Below are 21,221 nucleotides of genomic sequence, written 5' to 3'. Positions count from 1 at the left end.
AATTCCTACTAACAATGAACATAAGAAAGTGAATTTAGCAATCTTCATTATATATATAAATCCCACGATTTTTTTTTTTTAATGAAATTTCAGTTGAAATGTTCTGGTTATTTAATTACGAAGTATATTTTATAGGGTTTTTGTATATTTATATTGTGTATGAAATATGATTACTTGGTGGACATGAATTGCCAACGTGCTCAGTAGTCTAGAAATAACGTTTCTTTGTCGTCTAGAATAGAAATATTATGTATCAAAGCATATTCTTTATTACTATCCCGATGTCCAAGGCTTTGACTTTTTAACTAGTTTGAATATTGCTAGGTATGAGACTTTTAACTCTTTATTAAGTCTTTCTCTAAAAAGTCTTTTTATATTAATCATTTTTACAAGGCAATCATGTTTGAGAAATAGAGGAACATGGATAGACTAATTTTGTTTCAGTAATAATATTAGTTTAAGACCCGTGCCATGTATTTATTACATCTACAGTAACAATTAACACAATAGCATCCAATTAATATAGATAAGGAAATGAATGATAATTCTCCTTAATAATAATAATAAAATAATAAATAATAATAATAAAAAAAAAAAAAAAAATAAAAAATAATAAAAAAAAAGAGATAATTTCGATCAACAATGATAGAGTTAGCCAGTGTCATTACATTAGTCATTATTCTACTCTATTTCATTCTCTGCCATTCTATCTATCTTATAGCTTGATAATGGTTGGTTAAGTTTTCATGTTAATAGTTTAATGGCCATGTTGCCCATGTACTAATTTAATCTAATCAAGGGGCTACCTTCATTGTCCTTACAGGAAGTGTATGCAACCTAGCTAGTATATATAAGCTGCCTTTTGCTTTGATTACTTACCAACAAACGTAAGGGGGCTGTTGGAGGTGGTGACATAACCCAAATCCGAGGACCTTTTGTTGTAGATGAAGTCGATGTTGTGTTTGAAACTCGTGCTGTTAATAAAATTAAAAAGGTTAGTAATGGACATTGATTACAGTTAACTGCAATCCACCAGCAAGAGGAAACAACTCCCTTGGATCCATAGGCTGCTTTAAGTGATGCCCATTATATTATAACATACACGCTTGTATAGTGCTTGCGCACTGTATCATATCCTGCCTTATACAGAGTAGTACTTTTTTAAGGTATCCACAGTCACAGCAATACAGCATGCGCTAAAGGCTCATTGAGAAGCCCTAATGCTAGAAGGTCGTGCGCTAAGCCTGTTGTTAATGATCCGATTTCATTCGTGCTAATTGCTTGAGTTCCTTTTAGATGCACAACTCTTAAACCAAGCCCCTTTTACATAATCAAGATCCTTTAAATCGACAATCGTGGAGTAGCTAGCTATCTACCCGTGAATTCGACCCTATTTCCCTTGTAATTTTAACTAGTGGACTTTAGGTTTATCTATGATTAGGTAATGATACGGCTTTATCCTATCAGTTACTAATAATGGTTATTTGATTTTTCATTGATGTCTTTCTAGATTGTTTAACATTCTATCTCTCTAAAAATTTCAATATATTTATTGATCAATTTGTTGATTACAAGTGTTTTGGCCAAAATCTAATTGCTAGATTAGACCATGTTCGAAATAACGACAACTAGATTAACTTGAATGAGAATGACTGTGTACGTTCAAGGGACTATGGTAAAGGGAGATGCAATGAATGAGCTAAGGGAAAGGGGAGAAGAGATACGAGATGATGACACAGAAAACCCCAGGAATAAGGGTAAAAACTGCGGGTGACAATTAGTCCACCAATCCAGTAGGTCGATAGGTTGAAATGAATACAATTTAGGTTTACAATACAATAGTAATGTGACAGGCTAAAGCCGTATCACCTAATCAAAAGTAATTCCTAAAACCACTAACTAAAATAGATAGGGAAGTAGGGTCGAATCCCCAGGGAAACTATGTTCTTTTATTCCTAATAAATTATTATAATCTAATTTAAATTATCACGAAACAAGTAAGAATTGTTAGAGTTATACTAAAGGCTATAATTAAACTAAGGGAAAAATCAATAATAAAAAGCCTAGGGTCATAGATTCACCAATAATTAATACTCCGGGATAAAACATAACAATTAGTTATCAATGCATAAATTAACCAGATTATAAAGGGCTTTCGCTACGTATTATAATCACAGAATTAATCTACCGATATTAAATCGCATCTCTCGAATCTTGACTTAACCATTTATAAATTAACCTGCCTACTGAAACTAAGCCTAAACATCAATTCTCATTTCTCGAATCAATATTGCATAACTCATACAATTAAACCAGCGCTAATCTAATTGCATAGCAGTAAATCAATCAATAGGAAAGTAACCAAAACATTAACAATCAATAATAATAAATTACCCCTTCATATTGTTTATGGATCCCCACGAACCCTAGAAATAAAACTACTCACACATAATTAAATCTAAATTAATCAAAGCAATTAAAGAAAACAATAATAAAATAAAAAGAATAATAGTATTAAAAATAATAAAGCAAAGTAATAATAAAACTAAAATGTCAAAAAGCATAAGAAACTAAATTTACCTAAAACTAAAACTACCTACGGCCAAAAAAACTACTACTACTCCTCTTATCCTTTTATAAAGAAAAGGAATCATATTAAAAGTCAACTAAGAAAATCCTAGCCTAACTAAAACTAGTGATAAAGATGTCAATAGCAAATCTAATCAAAGTCCCATTATTAGCCCAGCAATTACGCGCACTAGAATGATGCTCGCTTGATTGGGCCCGGCAAACACCACGCCCAGCAAGACTCGTGGCTTGGGCTGCTCTTTTGGGATTGGAAGCTTGGACCCAAATTCCTTCCTTGGTCTGTAACAATAGCTTGTAAAATCTTAGACCTCTTCATATATCGAGCCCTTATTCACCGAACTAAATTTAATTAGCTCGGTCTTAAAGGTTTCCCAACCTGATGCAGAGGTTCTGTTAGCAACTAAGATGCTCCCTCCACCATTCTCAGCGCATACATAATTCCCAATTGTCACTGATTTTAACTGAATTTGTGTTCCATCCTGTATGATTTTAAGTACTTAACAAATTAATTGTGTTTAATAAATATATAATATACTTCTATATATTATTCAATAGCTTGGCATAAAAAAATTAAAAACTAATAACTTTTTGTTTTGAGTGAGTATCCTGCTGAATATCTTTCTCACTTGATGCCTTCTTTTCCGGCGAGAATTACCCAACCAACCACAAAAATAGCCCCAAGTTGAACTTACACCAAACAAGTATAGTGCAAATAAAATGGGTTAATCTTATTCATAGAACCAAATGTAACACATTTTACATGTTCCAAATTTTCCAAAGGAAAAAAACTTAATAATAAATCATGAAAATCCAATACAAATATAGCTAGGGCCAGCTATTAAGCTGTGCAAACAACCCAATAGCACAAAGCCTCACATATGGAATCCAATTTAAAATATGGCAATATAGAATAAGGGGTCGTTTGGTTCGTAGGGGGTAATCGGAATGGAATGAACAAAGGGAATGAAAGAGAAAGGAATAAAAATCCCTCAAATTTAGGGTGTTGTTTGTTTTAAAAATCAAAGGGAATGAAAATACACCACATCACCACCACACCACCACCACCACTACACAAACCCCTTTTTCTTCACTATCCCACTTCTCCGGCCACCCCGCCCCTCGCCGCACCTGCCCCACCCCTTGTCGCACTTCCTCTCCTCCCAAACAGCTTTCCCCTCCCCCGAAAAACTTCCCCCACCCTCGAAAAAACCCTAGAAACCCTTCCCCAACCACCCAACCACCCTCGAAACCCTTCCCAACCACCCTCGAAGCTCGTATTGCGTTTGATTTTTGGTGGGTGGTGTGTTTTTAAGGTGGAGGGTGGTTGATTTCGGGTCGTGGGGCGGTGGTGGTGCTGACGGGACAGTGGTGGGAAGATCGGAAGAGCGGCGGTGCTGATGGGGCAGTGGTGGGAAGGGTTCCGATGATGGTGGGATCTTAGTGCGGGTGGAGCAGTGGTGGTGTTGGTGGCTTAGGGGAAAGGGAATGCAAATACCATGGGGGGTAGGGAATGAGAGTAGAGGATTTTTGGGTAATTAAGTGGGGAAAGGGAATGATTGAATTGACATAACAAACAACAACTAAGGTAATCATTTTTGTTGATTCCCTTTCCCTTTCCTGATTACCCCAAACCAAACGGTCCCTGAGTATAAAATGTTTAAATTTAAATGTCTAATACGTAGTAAATTTGTTGAGTAATTCTGGCATAGTTGGCAAAGTATTTGTTATAAATGTGGTGGGCAGCGATCAAATCCCACTGCATACACAACACGGAATATTTAAAATAGCACAGGGCCGTCAAAATGTTTAAGATGACCCTAAATATAGCATTGTTTATTTTCCCAGACATCCTAAAATGAAATACTCGACTACAAATCCCTCAAAATAAAAGCTAGACAAAGAAAGAGAAAGAGAGATACCAGCAATTCTTTGTTAGGAATGCCATCAAAAAGAGAAGGTTTAATCCATCCTTCAGTAACAAGCCATCCACCAAGATTAACTGCCTTTACTTTAAAACCTGGGTTTACGGCAAGACTTCTATTAGCCCTTCCAGCTTGACACCCTATTATCAAGCTTTGTATGCAACATATTCCTACTAACAATGAACATAAAAAGGCAGATTTAGCACAAATAATCTTCATTAAATCTTTCGCCTGTATTTATTTTTAGTTTTTAACGATCAGCTTCTTACAAATGAAATATTCTGGTTATTTGATTATGATTTCAAAGGGTATGAATATTTATACTGTAAGAGTATACGGAGTACTCCGTATGAAGTAAGACAATAGGAAGGAAATAATTGTCATCATTGACAACACGCAATTAGTCTAGAAATAATATGGTATTGCGAAGTTAACTTTTTCTAACCATCATTTGATTGCCCGCATTTAAGTTTGATGTAAAATATTTTCAATTAAAATATTAGTTAGGAAATTTTGTATTTTACCACCCACAAATAACTTAATTTTTGAAATTGTCACTCATAAAAAAATTTAATTTAAAATACCATAAAAAAAAGACGAAAAAAAGTTATATTTTATCACCATTAAACAATTTCCGTTAAAAATACCGTTAAATCTAACGTTTTAATAAAATTTCTTCGATTTTCATGCCAAAAACATATTTTTTTTTAAAGGTTTTAGGGTCATTTTTACCCTTAAGATCCAATTTGAAATCAAAATTGACAAAAAAAAAATATCAAAAGTGTCTCATTAAACGAGGTATGTTTTAGTAGGCAAAACGAAAAAAATAAGCATTAAATAGATATGCCTTGCTCATCTACTGAATACTCAACATTATGCACATTTAACTCAAAAGGTAAGCATCTATAGTACAGAGAATTTGCACATTTCTGTTAGCAAATATGCACATATCATTTTTAAAATATTGCACATTTTTTACAAGAATAATGCACGCACATTCAGTTTAAAAATTATATATATAACTGATTTTCACTATTTGCTTTAATCTTTTGTATTCTTTGATACTTGCTATTGTGATATTTTTCATGACACACAAACCTTAGTGATGAAAATTAATTTGAAATCTAAGAGAATAATCTAATTGATATTTTTATTCTTTAGCTAACTCCACTTCCATTATTTTTTATTACTGTTTATTATTCCTCTTAAAACTACGCGTAAGGAGAAATGGAGCAATTAATAAAATACGAAGGGTGTATTAATTAATTACATCTTCGTACAGAGTACGTTATTTTTATTAATTAATTGGAAAAACGGTCATAGGTTTGTATCATATACTCATTACTCTTGCAACAATTAGAGTTTTGCACTATTTATCACTCTTATTTGACTTCATATTATAATTTATACGTTAAGAAAAGTATAGTTATTATGGACTTATTAGATTCGTTTTGTAATATACTTTCATAATATCAAATTCTTATAATTTTTACATTTATATAATTATATAAATTTAACATAAAACATGTTTTAAAATGCATAATTTCATCCTTACAATGTTAGTAAAAACAAAGAAAATATATACCTAATATTCGCATCAGGTAATCACATGCATCATATCGTACGTTATCATGTCAATTAATCACATGCTAGGTACGTTATTTATATTGATCCATTCAAAAAAAAGGGTCCAGTTTGCGTACAAACAACATCGAAGCCTTAAACTTAAAAGGACGGGTCGGGGTCGATTGACACTAATTACTGTTAAGTGTGATGTAACCATTTTGAATCATGCACTGAAGACTCTAATGGTTAGTTGTTCACATTCTTGTAAGTCCATCCAAAGGTTGCATGACCATACACTTGTAGTTGTGCATTTGCAAAGTTTATATAATCCACCTTTGTTGCTCCATTCACCTCCCACTCAGCAACCCATTCTCCTGCATTTAAATGAACATGATAAGATGATTCGTATCAAATTTACCAAAATTTATTAGGTGTTATTGAACTACATACGTTACTTTCTTACCAGTACACCATGCATGCTATTGATAATTAATTGGCATGTGTGATATGTACCACAATACACGTATCTCTGCGTTATATATTAGCGTGCAAGCAACTTCTTATATAACATACGCGCTTGAATAACATCCTTGTTGATAGTAGTTCTTCAAGGTGTCTAGAGTCACAGCAGGTGCTAGTGGCTCATTGATCAGCTCAATTGCCAACAGAGCAATAGAATTAGTTGGTAGTTCATATTGTATTGAATAGAGAGTATAAACCAATTATGGGGTTCAACCATCATCAGCTTAAGTTTTTAGTTAAGATAGTCTTCTAACATGTTATCAAGAGTCGGCATTCTAATCTCATCCACCCCTGTAGCCCAATCGCATATATTCACACTTCGAACCCAACAAACTCTCATGTGAGGGGGCATGATAGGATATATATAAACCACTATTTGTTTAAACTTTTGGTTGAGAATCTTTAAAGGTTTTTTTAACACTAGTGTTAAGTATGTCGCTCTTGCAAAACTGCAAAACTATATTCACAACATTTTCTAACTATCAATAAACCTATACTAAAGGCGAATCTCCGATGACACATGTCATTTTCTGGTAAAATAATTTCCCGCCTAATTTTACTTTCCACAATTTTCTTTTTATTACCGTTACTAAATCTTACCATAATTTAAATTATCATGTTCAAGGTCAAGTATGTACACGATATTTCATTAACTATTATTAACAATAAATTTCCTTTTTATATTGCAACAAATGTTACAAATCTAAAGTTGGAATAACATTATTCAATAAATCAATAATTTATAAAATTTCTACTAATCAACTAATAAGAAAATGTATAAACTAAAATCAATTTTTTTTTAAAAAAAAAATAAAATAAAATTATACATAGTAATTTCTTATGAAATTAATGTTAGTACTATAAATTGAAAAGGCGAGACATAGTTATGTTTCAATTAATTTCATTAAAGTTTAATTATGATAATCTTTAAATTAATAAGTTAATTAAATTTTTTTACTACTATCAGCATGCACGGAATCTATATTAATTTTAATATAAATTGAGAACTCAAGCTAGGATATTTAGCTTGGATCATTGTACAATAATCATACTCGCAAAAGAGAAAATTTGTTGATTGTTTAATTCGTTATAATACAAGATTTAAGGTTCTTCCTTGATGGATTCAAAAGATGGAAATGGGGGTTTGAAATCAACCCCAAATTGGCGGATTATCATATAAGATCTAGGGATCCAAAGATGGATCCTTTAGGGCCTTTTGAAATCAATCAAAATTTCGCAAGGTTATCAGAGGCAATGTTAGTGAAAGCTGCTTCTGCTGATGCTAGGCAATCTGAGATTCGGAAAGCGGCGAACTTGGCTAGGCAACAAATCGCCTAGGAGAATTTGCGTGATCATGTTCAAGCACACCGCTCTCGCAATAGAGCTGTCAATTCTTGTAAACTGGTTGGGTTTGGATCGGGTTAGTGTGGGTCAGGTTAACTCGGGACAGGTCAATTCAAATTAATGTTGTAACCTATGCGGGTTGGGTTCGGGTTAGGTCATGCTTAAGTCGGGTCACGTCGGGTCATACATCTTATCGGGTTTAGGTCGGGTCAATAACAGGTCGGTTACATTCGGATCGGGTGAATAATAGGTCGGGTTTAATTCAGGTTTTAACGGGTTAAAACGAGTTAGGATCATTCTCAGGTTCGAGTCGAGTTCGATTCAAGTCAATAATTTGCGGGTTATAATCAAGTTGGGTCATTATCAGATTCGTGTCGGGTTCGATTCAATCAAGTCAATAATTTGCGGGTTATAATCAGGTCGGGTCATTTTCAAGTCGGGTCAAGTTCGGGTTCGGATATCAAATATTAGGTTAATCTAGGTCTCGGATTGATATTAGGTCGGGTCATATCAGGTTCGGATACATAGAGTAGTTTTAGCCTTACAAAGTCACGACTTTACAAGTAGCTTAGAATATATTTAGCATATATTTAAAACCCAATTTTTTGCATGCGGCCTATTGTACCGTGCGGCAGGGGTTACTCGAGTTTTTCGATCAAGGGTTACTCGAGTTACTCGATCAGGGGTTACATACTCGAGTTGCCGGAGTTACTCGAGTTACTCGGTAAGGGGTTACTCGAGTTGTTGGGGTTACTCAAGTTACTCGGTCAGGGGTTACTTTGAGTTACTCCTGACTGAGTAACCCCTCAAGTAAACCCTAACCGAGTAACCCCTCAAGTAATCCATGACCGAGTAACCCCTTAAGTAACCTCTCACTGAGTAACCCCTCAAGTAACCTCTGACTAAACTCTCAAATAACCCTTGACCGAATTACCCATGACCGAACTCCTTAAGTAATTCCTGGCCGATTAACTCGGGTCGGGTCGGGTCTCAGGTCGGTTCATATCGGGTTTGGGTCACCATTTTTCCGGGTTCAAACAGGTTGGTCAATAATTGAGTTCGGGTAGGATCAAATCAGCTTTTGACAGCTATATCTCGCAATACCAAATAGATTATTCTAAGCACGCCTTGTTTTATTATTTTCTTTGCATCAATCATATTACAGATTAGTATTTCGTCTATTATTACATTGTTATAAATACAGTATTATTATTGTTATTCTCAGGATTATTTTGATGATTATCAGGATTATTACTGCTGGCTTTCTATATTCTGTCTTCGTTCGTGATCATGTTGGAAAGGTTTTTAAACTCTCTTGCTTGTATTCAATATAATATTAATCTATAATGTCTTGTGTATAATTATAACCTGCTGCTGCTGTTTCAATTTCCATCTTTGGTTTTTTTTTTTTTTTGGCCAATTAATCATTGTGGTATGATAAATTAACTCTGCTGCAGGATATCTTGATAATTAGTTTCTCTGAAGTCTGACCATTTTTCTATAATCTTCCAAACTTATTGAGGGGCCTTAATAAGAGGCTCCATAAAGGAAATGAGGGTAGCAATCGGTTGTTTCGTGGTGGGTTGAGGAGGCGACATACGTGGTGACGGTGGTGATTTTAGTACAGTTGAAAGAAATAAACAATATTGAGGCACGAGGAGAGATTGCAGAAATTATACATCTGCAAACTGCAATCTCGCTCCAGTAATCAAAGTTAGAAGATCTCAAATGCCCAACTTGGAATTAAAAAATACTTCCTCTGTTCTTTTTTACTTGACCTGTTTCTTTTATCACGCTTACCAATGTAAAATTTTTACGATCAATAATTTTAATTCTGCATAAGTAAAAATTATAAAAGTTTTATATTATGATAGTACTTATTGAGACAAATTTAAAAAGATGTCACATGAATATGTTTTTCATTACATATTATTCACAAAAAACAGTTAAAAAAGAGATCATTAATAGTGTAAAGTAAAAAAAACGGAGGAAGTATTCCATTTAAGCTTCTCTCGTTGCTTTTATAAACCTGTGCACTTCATATACTTTGTAGTATTTTGATTCTTATATTGAAAATAAAGGGGCTTAAGTTTACATCATATCATTTTGTTACAATATTACCAAAGCCTTAAACTTAAAAGGATAGCCGGGTTGTGCTGATACTACTAATTGGTTAGTGTGATGTAACCATTTTGAATCATCCATTGAAGACTCCAATGGTTGTTCACATTCTTGTAAGTCCAGTAAGCCCATCCAAAGGTTGCACGGCCATACACTTGAAGTTGTGCATTTGCAAAGTTTTGGAAATCCTCCTTTGTTGCTCCATTCACCTGCCACTCAGCAACCCATTCTCCTGCGTTTCAACAAAGAAAAAATGATCAAAAAAGATGATTATTAGTGTCAAATTTTGGAAAATGTGTGCTACATACATAACTACATACCATGCCAATGATAATTGGCATGTGTGATACGTACACGTATCTGTGCAATGTGTATTGAGTTATATGTGAATAGAATCATGGCCCCGACTAATAACACCATTCATAAGTTGTCATGCTTGTTGGTCCAAATCAACAAGGAATCGGAATGTGTGATACTTTTTCTGAAGATTACCTATTTTGCAACTTATTGTTGGCCTCTCATGATACCAGTACTCTTTGATAGTATCAACTCTCATGTTACCAGTAGTCAGGTAGCATATGTAAATTAACATGCTCGCTAGTGACGGGTTAAGTACTTACCAACAAATGTAAGGGGGCCATCGGAGGTTGTGATGTAACCCAAATCTGAAGACCTGTTGTTGTTGATGAAGTCTATGTTCTGTTGGACACTCATGTTATCGAATATGCTGGAGAAGAGGTTGTAATAATGGACATCGACTACAGTTAATTGCTTTCCACTAGCAAGGGGAAACAACTCCCTTGCATCTATAGGTCCTAAGCGATTGGACATTATAACATACGCGCTTGAAGAGTACTTGCGCACTGTATCATATCCTTGCTGATAGTAGCTCTTCAAGGTGTCCAAAGTCACAGCAGGCGCTACAGGCTCATTGATCAGCTCAATTGCAAGCAGGTTAGACTTTTGTGCGTATCTGAATTCAAATGAGATTGTGCTTAATGCAGTCAGACAAAGGCTATATGTAAAAAGGATTTCAATAAAACAAATTAGAGGAAATTAGAAAATTTTCCTGCACAATTCTAGTGGAAATTATAATATAAGGATTTGAAACTTCTAGTTCTGATCAAGTACCTGGAAGCTAAGAAGTCGATAACAGCAACACTCTGCTGTACAGTAGCATCAGTTTTTCCCCATTCAAGAGATCCATCTCTAGTTCCACTGTGTTCATTCCCATTTTGTGAACCGGGTGCTGCGTGCAGGTCTACTATAACCTGGATACCATATTTTCTGCAGGTTCAACACGCGTAAATAACAACATAAGTCCCTAGTTCACAAATTAATTCCTAGTGATCAGAACATAGTAGAAGGGAAAAATAGATAAAAGGCATACTGTGCCCAAGTGAAGGCATTGTCCAAGGCCTGCAACGATCCTCCAACGAAAGGCTTAGGGGGTGTCGGGTCACTGGCTATCCACCATCCTACAGGAATTCTAACAGCATTGAGTCCATTCTGAGAAATGAACCTGAAATCGTCCTCAACAATGAATGTGTTCCAGTGTTCCTGATATTATGATCATGTTCTTATTTTTGTCAGAATGTTTAAATTTTCAACTGTTTATAAAGCAAGATATTACAAGTGGTGTAAGTATATGTTGCTAAATTACCCTCATAACCTCCGGGGCTTTATCCGGGCCATAACCATTAGTAACTTGGAATTCGCCTTGTAAGGTTGCGACTATAGTCATCACAAAAACAGATGGGTTATCATCTCCCCATCCACCATCCCCTGCATAGTCTGCAGTGACCTGATCCTGTGTCTTTGCCTGCAAGAGTTCATCAAAAACGGATCAATCTCAACAAACTACCAAATTCAGTGAATTTACTCGTAGTGAAACTTGCACATGTGGTTCTAGCCGGAAAAGTAAGAGTTAAACCTGCAAAAATAAGCCACTAGGGGCTTGAATTCGAACACGATTTTTGTCATTAGGATTCCTGACAATCTTAAATGTTTCAGAAGCTCCAGGGGTGCTAGCTACTGTAACTACTGTAGGACTGCCTCCACCAGCCTGCACTCCTGCAAACTGATTGCTGAACACCCGGAAATTAAACGTGTTTTCGTCGATTCTCCATAACTACATACAAAAAAAATTGTTACAGCTTACAATAGTAGGTAGCTAACTTCTGATTAGCACATTCAGAGTTCGAAACAAATTAAACTAAGCGAATGTTTAGACAGTGTAGCTTACCTTAAAGGTTTCCCAACCTGATGCTGAAATTCTGTTAGCAACTAAGATGTTCCCTCCACCATTCTCAGCGCATACATACTTCCCAATTGTCACTGATTTTAACTGAATTTGTGTTCCATCCTGTATATTTAAAAGTACTAAATAAATCAAATATCTTAAATTAAAAAATAATATGCTTCTATTTCTAATCAATAACATGACATAAAAATTAGCTGAAAAACCAATACAAAAATAGCATTGTTTATTTCCTAGACATCCTAAAATAGAATATGTGTCTACTAATCTCGGATAAAATATAAGTTATACAAAGAGCGAGAGAGAAACAAACCAGCAAATCTTTGTTAGGAATGCCATCAAAAAGAGAAGGTTTAATCCATCCTTCGGTAAGAAGCCATCCTCCAAGGTTAACTGCCTTAACTTTAAGAACCGGGTTTATGGAAAGTTTTGAAACAACCCTCCCAGCTTGGCACCCTATTATCAAGCTTTGTATACAACAAATTCCTACTAACAATGAACATAAGAAAGCGAATTTAGCACCAATCTTCATTATATATTCCCCTGTATTTTTTTTAATGAAATATTCTGGTTATTTGATTATGATTGTAAGGAGTATGTCTATTTATATTGTGTATGAAGTATGATTATAGGAAGGAATCAGAATTATGTGATTATTTGGTGAACATGAATTGCCAACGCGCGCAGTCGTGTAGAAATAATTTGGTACTGCATAGTTGACCTTTTCTAATCATAACATTTGACTTCCTGCATTAAGTATTTATGTATAAATTTCATTCCTGTCCCGATGTTTAAGGTTCGACTTTTGTGCTAGTTTGAATATTGCAAGGTGTGAGACTTTACTATATTCTGTCTCTAAAAAGTAATAGATCTTTTTGTTTTGATCGTTTTTTAAGACAATCACCTTTTAATTACGGAGAAACTCTGAAAATAGATAGAGTAGTTTTGTTTTAGTGATAATTTAAGTGACTTAAATGGTAAAGAAAAACAATGTACAATTTAAATTCACTAGGGCGATGTATAAAGGATCAAAAAAATTATACAAGTATATATTAAGACATTAATCAAGTTATTAATTAAGTAATTAACCAATGTATAAATCAAGTCATTAATTAACCCATGCAAGTAGTAATACTTGATTTAGTGGTACATTAGTGAAAATAATAATCAAGCAATAATCTTCGTGTGTGAAAAACGATTATACTTTTATAATCGTAAGGAAATGGAAGACAACAGATGTATTTGCATTGTATATAATATGCTAGTTTAGAATTTTAGATTATTGCTTGGTGTCTAGAATTGTTTATGCTAGACGTGCTTGATGTCTAGATGATTAGAACATCATTATGAAATTGTATATAATATGATAGTTTAGGTTATTGCTTGACGTCTAGATGATTAGAAGATAATTATGAAATACTCATAAAATAATTAGGACATATTATTTGACCAGCCTAATTCATGAATAGACCATCCAGAAATACAAATTTCTAAGGAAATTCCGCGTTACGAATATACATGCAAGTTGGTACTCTTGTTGCTTAGAGTTGACGCATGCATAACCAAAAGGATGGGGACAAGTAAGTGCATCACCACTTTGCCTCTATCACAATCACATACTTGCAAATGCAAATATGATGGATGGTGTTATATATATATATATATATATATATATATATATATATATATATATATATATATATATATATATATATATATATATATATATATATATATATATATATATATATATATATATATATATAAGGTTAAATGAGAAGTTTTTTAAATGAGAAAGATGAGAAGGATTTAATGTGCATAATTTTCCACTAAATATATATATATATATATATTGAATAAAATGTGCAAAAAATATTTGACCGAAATTCAATGTGCATATGTTTTTCATCCTTCTCATTGGATTTCAACCCTATATATATATATATATATATATATATATATATATATATATATATATATATATATATATATATAGGGGAGGGATCCGGTAGGAACCCCTCCTTATATAAGAACCTAGTATATATAAGAACCAATCTAATCCGTAGGATTAGATTGTAATAGACGCTCCAGATTAAAGGAATGTTAGTAATGGCATTATAGTAAATATGAAAACAGACCACCACCATATATAAACCCCAAATTTCTCTCTCCTCAACCATAACCCACACTTTATAAAGTTTCTACTTACTACCTCACTCTCTCTCCTAAAACCCCCAAATTCTCTCCAAAAATCACGAAATTCTGATTTGATTTTTGTGATTTTTGTGATTTTAGCATGATTTCAAGTCGATTTTTTATTTTTCTCATTTGATTTTCATTAATTTTCGGCGATTTTAGTGTTCAAATTTCAGTGATTTTAGGGCTGGAATTTTCAGCGGAGTTAGGGTTCGAATTTTAGCAATTTTAGTGTTCGAATTTCAGCGATATTAGGTAATTTCAGCACTACTTGATTATTTCTTGTTTGTTTTTTTTTGCTGCGATTCTTTTTGGTTTTTTTGGCTTCATTTTAGTAGTATTTCGATTATATTGCTACCTCTGTATTCAATCTTTTATTGAATAGTCTATGTTTTCAGTTTTTTTGATGACTTATTGTATGTCTATTATGTTTTGCAACTAATTATGTAATTTCGGAATTTCTAAATGAATTAATTGACTTTTGTGAATTGTAAATTAGCTTAGGATGTTCTAAACTCTATCTCATAATGTTCTAAACTCTTTTTCATTATGTTCTAAGTTAGTGATACCTCTTATTGCGTTCTTAATTGTTAGTGATATCATTGGTTGGTTTGCCTTTAGATGGATGAATTAGTGCTTTCGTTAGATTGATTGATTGACATATATTATCTTTGAGGGAAAACTTGGGGACTGAGGAGAAAGAGAGAGGGAAGGAGGGGTGGGAGGATTATGCTGGCTAGCTGGGCATTATTAATGAGTTCAAAGGCTTAAAATAGGTGGATGAACTTATAGTCTTATACCATGCTTATGAGTTATGAATTTATGATGTTGCAAACTTAACTGTCTCAAGATGAATTGTAGATGCCTGGCAAGTTAGGATGGTTTTGTATACATGATGGGGGCAATTTAACTTGATACAATGTGGCCATATCAATGCCAATGTAGCTTTCTAGTATGATAATTATCGATTTTAAAGTAGAAGTAGCTGCTGTCAAAATTAGTGGAGTATTGGGTGGGGCCCCTTTGGTTTGAGAAATTGTAAAATGTGAAGGGAGGAACACAGGCAAAGGTTTAGAACATAGGAAAAATAGTTTAATTTAGAACATGAGAGAAAATTTTAGAACATAGGCAAAAAAATTTAGAACATAAAAAAAGGTTTAGAACATAAGAAAGATAGTTTCGAACATGAGAGAAAATTTTAGAACATAGGCAAAAAAAAATTAGAACATAAGAAAGGGTTTAGAACGAACATAGGTAAAATAATTTAGAATATGAGAGAAAAATTTAGAACATAGGCAAAAAAATTTAGAACATAAGAAAAGGTTTAGAACATAGAAAGATAGTTTAGAGCATGAGAGAAAATTTCACAAGAAAAATTTTAGAACATAAGAAAAGGTTTAGAACATAGAAAGATACTTTAGAACACAAGAAAAAAATTAGAACATAGGGTAAATAATTTAGAACATTAGAAAACTAATTTAGAACATAAGGAGATTACTTTTACTGATTTAGAACATAGGCAGAAAACTTTACTGCTAGTGAGGGATGTGGATTGGAGATGCGGTGTAGGATAAGAGAGGGAGTGGTGAAGGTTAAGTGGCTGAGCAGCAGGGTAGAACATAGGTAAAAGAGTGGTGAAGGAGCAAATGTTTTGAACATAGGAAAAAATTTAAAGCACATGTTTAGAACATAGGTAAAACAAAATTTTAGAACACAGGCTTTAAAAAATTTAAAACATAGAAAAAAAATTAGAGTACAGGTTTAGATTATAGGAAAAAATTTAAAGCACATGTTTTAAATACAGGAAAACATTTAGAACATAGACAATAAATTAATTTAGAACATTGAAAATTTAGAGCACTAGTTTAGAACATAGGCAGTAGGAAATTTAGAACATAGGAAAAATAATTAGATCATAGACAAAAGAATTTAGAACATAGGAAAATAAACTTTAGAACATAGGTAGAAAAAATTTAGAAAAAAAAAAAAAAAAAAAAACTTTTATGTTCTAAACATGAGTGCTCTATGTTTAACATTTAGAACATAGGAAAATAAAATTTAGAACATTTGGCTTTCCCTCTTTTGATCTATCATGAGTGCTCTATGTTTAACATTTGTAAGTATTAGAGTTGGAAGGGATGACAAGCTGTCTAGGCCATCATTATTATCTGGTAGGGGGTTAGTGTAGATTGCATAGGTAAACATTAGAATATAGTTGGAAAAATTTAAAACATACACTAAAAACTTTAGAACTTGTAAGTAAACTTTAGAACATAGGAAGTAAACTGATTAAAGCTTTTGTCAAAAAATAATTAGATCATAGACAAAAGAATTTAGAACATAGGAAAATAAACTTTAGAACATAGGTAGAAAAAATTTAGAAAAAAAAAAAAAAAACTTTAGAACATAAATAGACTAAATTTAGAACATAGGAAAAAAAAACTTTAGAACATAAATAGACTAAATTTAGAACATAGGATTAGCCAAAAAAAAAAATTAGAACATACTTCGTATATGATTATATGAATCTATTTTATATTCTCAGTCATGGTTATTGTATCTAGAAATTTTTAGTTAACTTTACTACTTATAAATCATAAAAATCATTGATAGAAACATGAAAGACAACAAGGTCAAGGAAATTTAGAAAATTCTGAAAAATATCAGCAAAAAATAACAATTTATTATTATTACTAAAGAAGAAAAAGGCAATTTAGAACATAGGAAAACTCTCAAAACATAGATTTAGAACATTAGGGAATTTTTTTTTTTTAGAAAATATTCTGAACATTTTTTAGAAAATTGAAAATAAGCTTAGAACATAGGGTTGAATTACAGTACATTATTTAATCGTTGGGCATGCTAAAACCTATTAGCTCAAGTGGTAGAGCACTATGCAAATGCATAGAGATGTAGGTTCGATTCCTACATAGGTTATCAGCGTCATGCGATAATTCCACCGAAAGTTAAAATTTTTGGTTGGCGCGTTCTTCACAATGGGGTGCCTGTTCGGAGCTATTTAGCTAAACGGGGTATATGTAGTGATGATATTTGTCAAGTTTGTGGTGATGCTCTTGATTCTCTTATGTTAGACATGGTCTTACAATTGTTGTTGAGGCAGGCTTGTAGAATATTGAACTTGAAACTGATTTGCTGAAGCTGTACTCCCACCTGCAGAACAACATCAGAGAAATTTCGCCCTTTGGTCTGAATGTGAACGATATTTTGTGCATTGCTAATTCTTGTTCTTCTTTTTCTGTCAGCCATGTTTGGAGGGAAGGGAATAGGGTGGCACATAAGCTTGCCCAATCTAGTAATGAGTTTGATTGTACGAGAGTCTGGATTCAGGAGCTCCCTGCGATTTTCATGTCTGCTGTTCTTTTTGATGCTCCTGTTGTGAGCTAATAAAATTCTGTTATGTTCTCCTGTCAAAAAATAAAAAAGAACCATAAAAAAAATATATAGGACTAAGTTATACGAACAAAAAATACTTATCGAAACTATGTTAAAACGAAACTCTTTAAAGTTAAACATACACTTGTCTCCACATTACACAAATCAACCTACGTGGGATTTGAACCCACATTTTTTGTGCATTTGCACAATGCTCTACCCATTGAGCTAGTAGGCTAATGTATAAGATATTCAAATAAATATAAACCTTGAGCTTACCTAATGTATCAAATCAAAAATAATGTAAGCAATTGTTGATTGGACAACAAGAGATTCAATTTTTGCCAGTGAAAGACATTGACAAGGTTTATATTAAAAGCTTAGACAATCATGAGATTCATGACAATAAAACATATCTAAATATTTGGCTTTGTATGTGTCATTAACTCATTATCACTTTATCAATAGCAATAGCAAATTAGCAAATAGCAATAGCATCAGCTTAGTCAATAGGGAAGGTCACATTTAGGGAGTTCGCAATTATCAATATCAAAATCATCATCTTTCTTCTTTGAAGTATTAATATTATTCTAATTTGTAAGTCTTGGCGGAAAAAGACATAGAGACATGAACACAGAAACCATCACATACAAAATCCCATCACGTCATAAAGGCAAACTGATATATAGTATACCACACTTACACAAGTATGAACTAGCAAGCATAAAACTAGGTTGCAGCTCTCAAATCTCACTAGGACAATGGATTCTAATTTTTTCTGATCATAAAAGGATAACTTTAGAACCTTTATAACATAGAGAGTAAACTTTAGAACATAAAAGGATAACTTTAGAACCTTTATAACATAGAGAGTAAACTTTAAAACGAAAACTTTAGAACATAAAAGGGTAACTTTAGAACCTTTATAACATAGAGAGTAAACTTTAGAACATAAACAAAACCTTTAGAACATAAAAGGATAACTTTAGAACCTTTATAATATAGAGATTAAACTTTAGAACATAAAAGGATAACTTTAGAACATAGTGGATTTGATCCCATGATAATATTCAAAACCCAAACTTTTGTTTTATGAACTAGATTAGTTGTCCTTGTCCTTGGTCTTAAAACTCGAGCCATCATTTGGCTTTCCCTCTTTTGATCTATCATGAGTGCTCTATGTTTAACATTTGTAAGTATTAGAGTTGGAAGGGATGACAAGCTGTCTAGGCCATCATTATTATCTGGTAGGGGGTTAGTGTAGATTGCATAGGTAAACATTAGAATATAGTTGGAAAAATTTAAAACATACACTAAAAACTTTAGAACTTGTAAGTAAACTTTAGAACTTGTAAGTAAACTTTAGAACATAGGAAGTAAACTGATTAAAGCATAAAAAACAACTAAAATTACCCGAATGATCTTTTAAGCATTAAAAACAACTAAAATTACCCGAATGATCTACCAGTCATACAACTACCGATATAGTAGTACTCAAATACGCATCACTTACTCATGGTCATATTGGAGGGATGATCTATCAATCATCCATGACTACTACGATACGTCGGTAACATAACCAAGCTGAGCTGAATATTCACGTCCAAGCTCATTTAGCTCTGAACTTTTCACAAGCATAAATAGATAAAATGCTCTTCAACAATCAACACATAAACAAGAGCATCTCTCACTCTTTTTTTATTTCAATGAAAAGTGGATATTAATAATTAAGCCACATCCAACAAACCCATAGTACATATCTAAACTAAAGTAAAAATGCTGCAAATAAATAAGCTACATGTTGATGTATTTAAAGCAGTTTGATACATAAGCTTGCTGCTATAACAAAAATAGAATCAAAGATATACACATATCAGGTCCTCGATATCCTTCTCATACGACTTATCTTTCAAGCAGCAAGGAGCAGCATCATGAAGCTTACTACACATCTCTAACTCATTCATCAAACAAGCTCCACAATTCATTTAAATGGAGTATAAAACAGCATGTTCATGTTACACATAGAGAAGGTGTTTGGAAGCAGCTAAGATCTTTTGGTAAAGTTCATAAAAAACTAGTAAAGGCACATCATTATTCAAATGAATATCACAAAAATCAAACAAAAACAGAAAAAATCGAACATAATTGGAGCAAAAAATTGAGAAATTAACGCATCAAAATCACAGCATACAAAAATCGCAAAAGGCTGGGAAAATTTGAGAAAAAAATAGCAGTAAAAAAGCATCAAAATCGCAAAAGAAAACCGAACAAAAAAATCAAAATTAGAACAAAAAAATCAAACAATCGAACTAATAAATAATCGAACAAAATATATATAAATCGAATAGAAACTCGCCAAAAACAAAATCGAATAGAAAAATACCCAAAAATCGCAAACGTATTGACGAACACTTGAATTAATGAAGAATTCGGACAAAATTCGTGAGTTCCAAGCAGATTTGAATGAATAATTTGATGAATCTTTCTTTGAAAGCTTTGAATGAATTTGGGGAGAGAACTTTAGAGTGAGAAAAAAGTTGTACCGGTTTTTAGAGAGAGAAAGAGCTGACAAACTTTTCTAAAATTTCTATTATACAATAAAAGGTTCAAGCTGAAATTACCAAAGTGTCATTACTAATCTATTCATTTTGGACGGTCAGATCTATTCAAATCTCACAGTCCAGATTAGTTCTTATATATAATGGGTTCTTATATAGAGGAGGGTTCCTATATGAGCCTTCCTCTATATATATATATATATATATATATATATATATATATATATATATATATATATATATATATATATATATATATATATATATATATAAAATACTCCATAACAAACATTATTTTTTTGGAATAGAACATAATCATGTGATCGTGAGCATTTTCCTTACTAAAATGATTTTATTGTTCTTTCGGATACTAAAATTTCATGTTGTACCATTGCTTGGATAGCAAAAAATTTCAAATCTAAATCCGTATGTTCTGATCTTTGATTTCTTGAGTCTTATTTCATGTTTTACGAGTGATATTCTCCTTTTTATAATTCAATTTGTATAACCCTAAATCCTATTATAACGATTGAAATTAGTACGAAGTATAAGCAAGATAATTTCTCGTCGTAGACATTATTAGCTCGATGACGATGGCAAATATTGTATCCTAAAAATTACGTGATGGTTTACTCACAAAAACTACCAAGAAGGTGAATTTTTTAGTAGTTTCGTATGGGCCGGCCCACATGCTATATCAGGCTGTCCATGGGGGCCCAAGGTTAATTGCCTTTATTTTACGTAGACACA

General features: G+C 32.8%; 2 protein-coding genes and 1 long non-coding RNA gene across 3 annotated transcripts; all 3 read right to left on the bottom strand.

The window, feature by feature from the left end:
* Positions 1–2,569: 2,569 nt before the first annotated feature.
* LOC110739130 lies at positions 2,570–4,782 on the bottom strand. The gene is made up of 2 exons (XM_021919586.1): positions 4,509–4,782; positions 2,570–3,068 (listed from the first exon to the last, which is right to left on the bottom strand). The coding sequence occupies exons 1-2, from the start codon at positions 4,728–4,730 to the stop codon at positions 2,892–2,894; spliced, it is 399 nt and encodes a 132-aa protein (XP_021775278.1). The 5' UTR covers positions 4,731–4,782; the 3' UTR covers positions 2,570–2,891.
* Positions 4,783–9,962: 5,180 nt separating this feature from the next.
* Positions 9,963–13,026, bottom strand: LOC110739128 (probable glucan 1,3-beta-glucosidase A). Its single transcript, XM_021919583.1, has 8 exons — positions 12,638–13,026; positions 12,310–12,429; positions 11,998–12,195; positions 11,728–11,886; positions 11,455–11,624; positions 11,196–11,351; positions 10,685–11,037; positions 9,963–10,296 (listed from the first exon to the last, which is right to left on the bottom strand). The coding sequence occupies exons 1-8, from the start codon at positions 12,854–12,856 to the stop codon at positions 10,109–10,111; spliced, it is 1,563 nt and encodes a 520-aa protein (XP_021775275.1). The 5' UTR covers positions 12,857–13,026; the 3' UTR covers positions 9,963–10,108.
* Positions 13,027–17,246: 4,220 nt separating this feature from the next.
* Positions 17,247–20,514, bottom strand: LOC110739127. The gene is made up of 2 exons (XR_002514733.1): positions 20,297–20,514; positions 17,247–17,945 (listed from the first exon to the last, which is right to left on the bottom strand). It is a non-coding gene; the product is annotated as an uncharacterized LOC110739127 (long non-coding RNA).
* Positions 20,515–21,221: the final 707 nt, after the last annotated feature.

This window comes from Chenopodium quinoa, unplaced genomic scaffold (genome assembly GCF_001683475.1).
Source record: "Chenopodium quinoa cultivar QQ74 unplaced genomic scaffold, ASM168347v1, whole genome shotgun sequence".
Taxonomy (NCBI): domain Eukaryota; kingdom Viridiplantae; phylum Streptophyta; class Magnoliopsida; order Caryophyllales; family Amaranthaceae; genus Chenopodium; species Chenopodium quinoa.
This window is presented reverse-complemented; position numbering and strand designations above follow the sequence as displayed.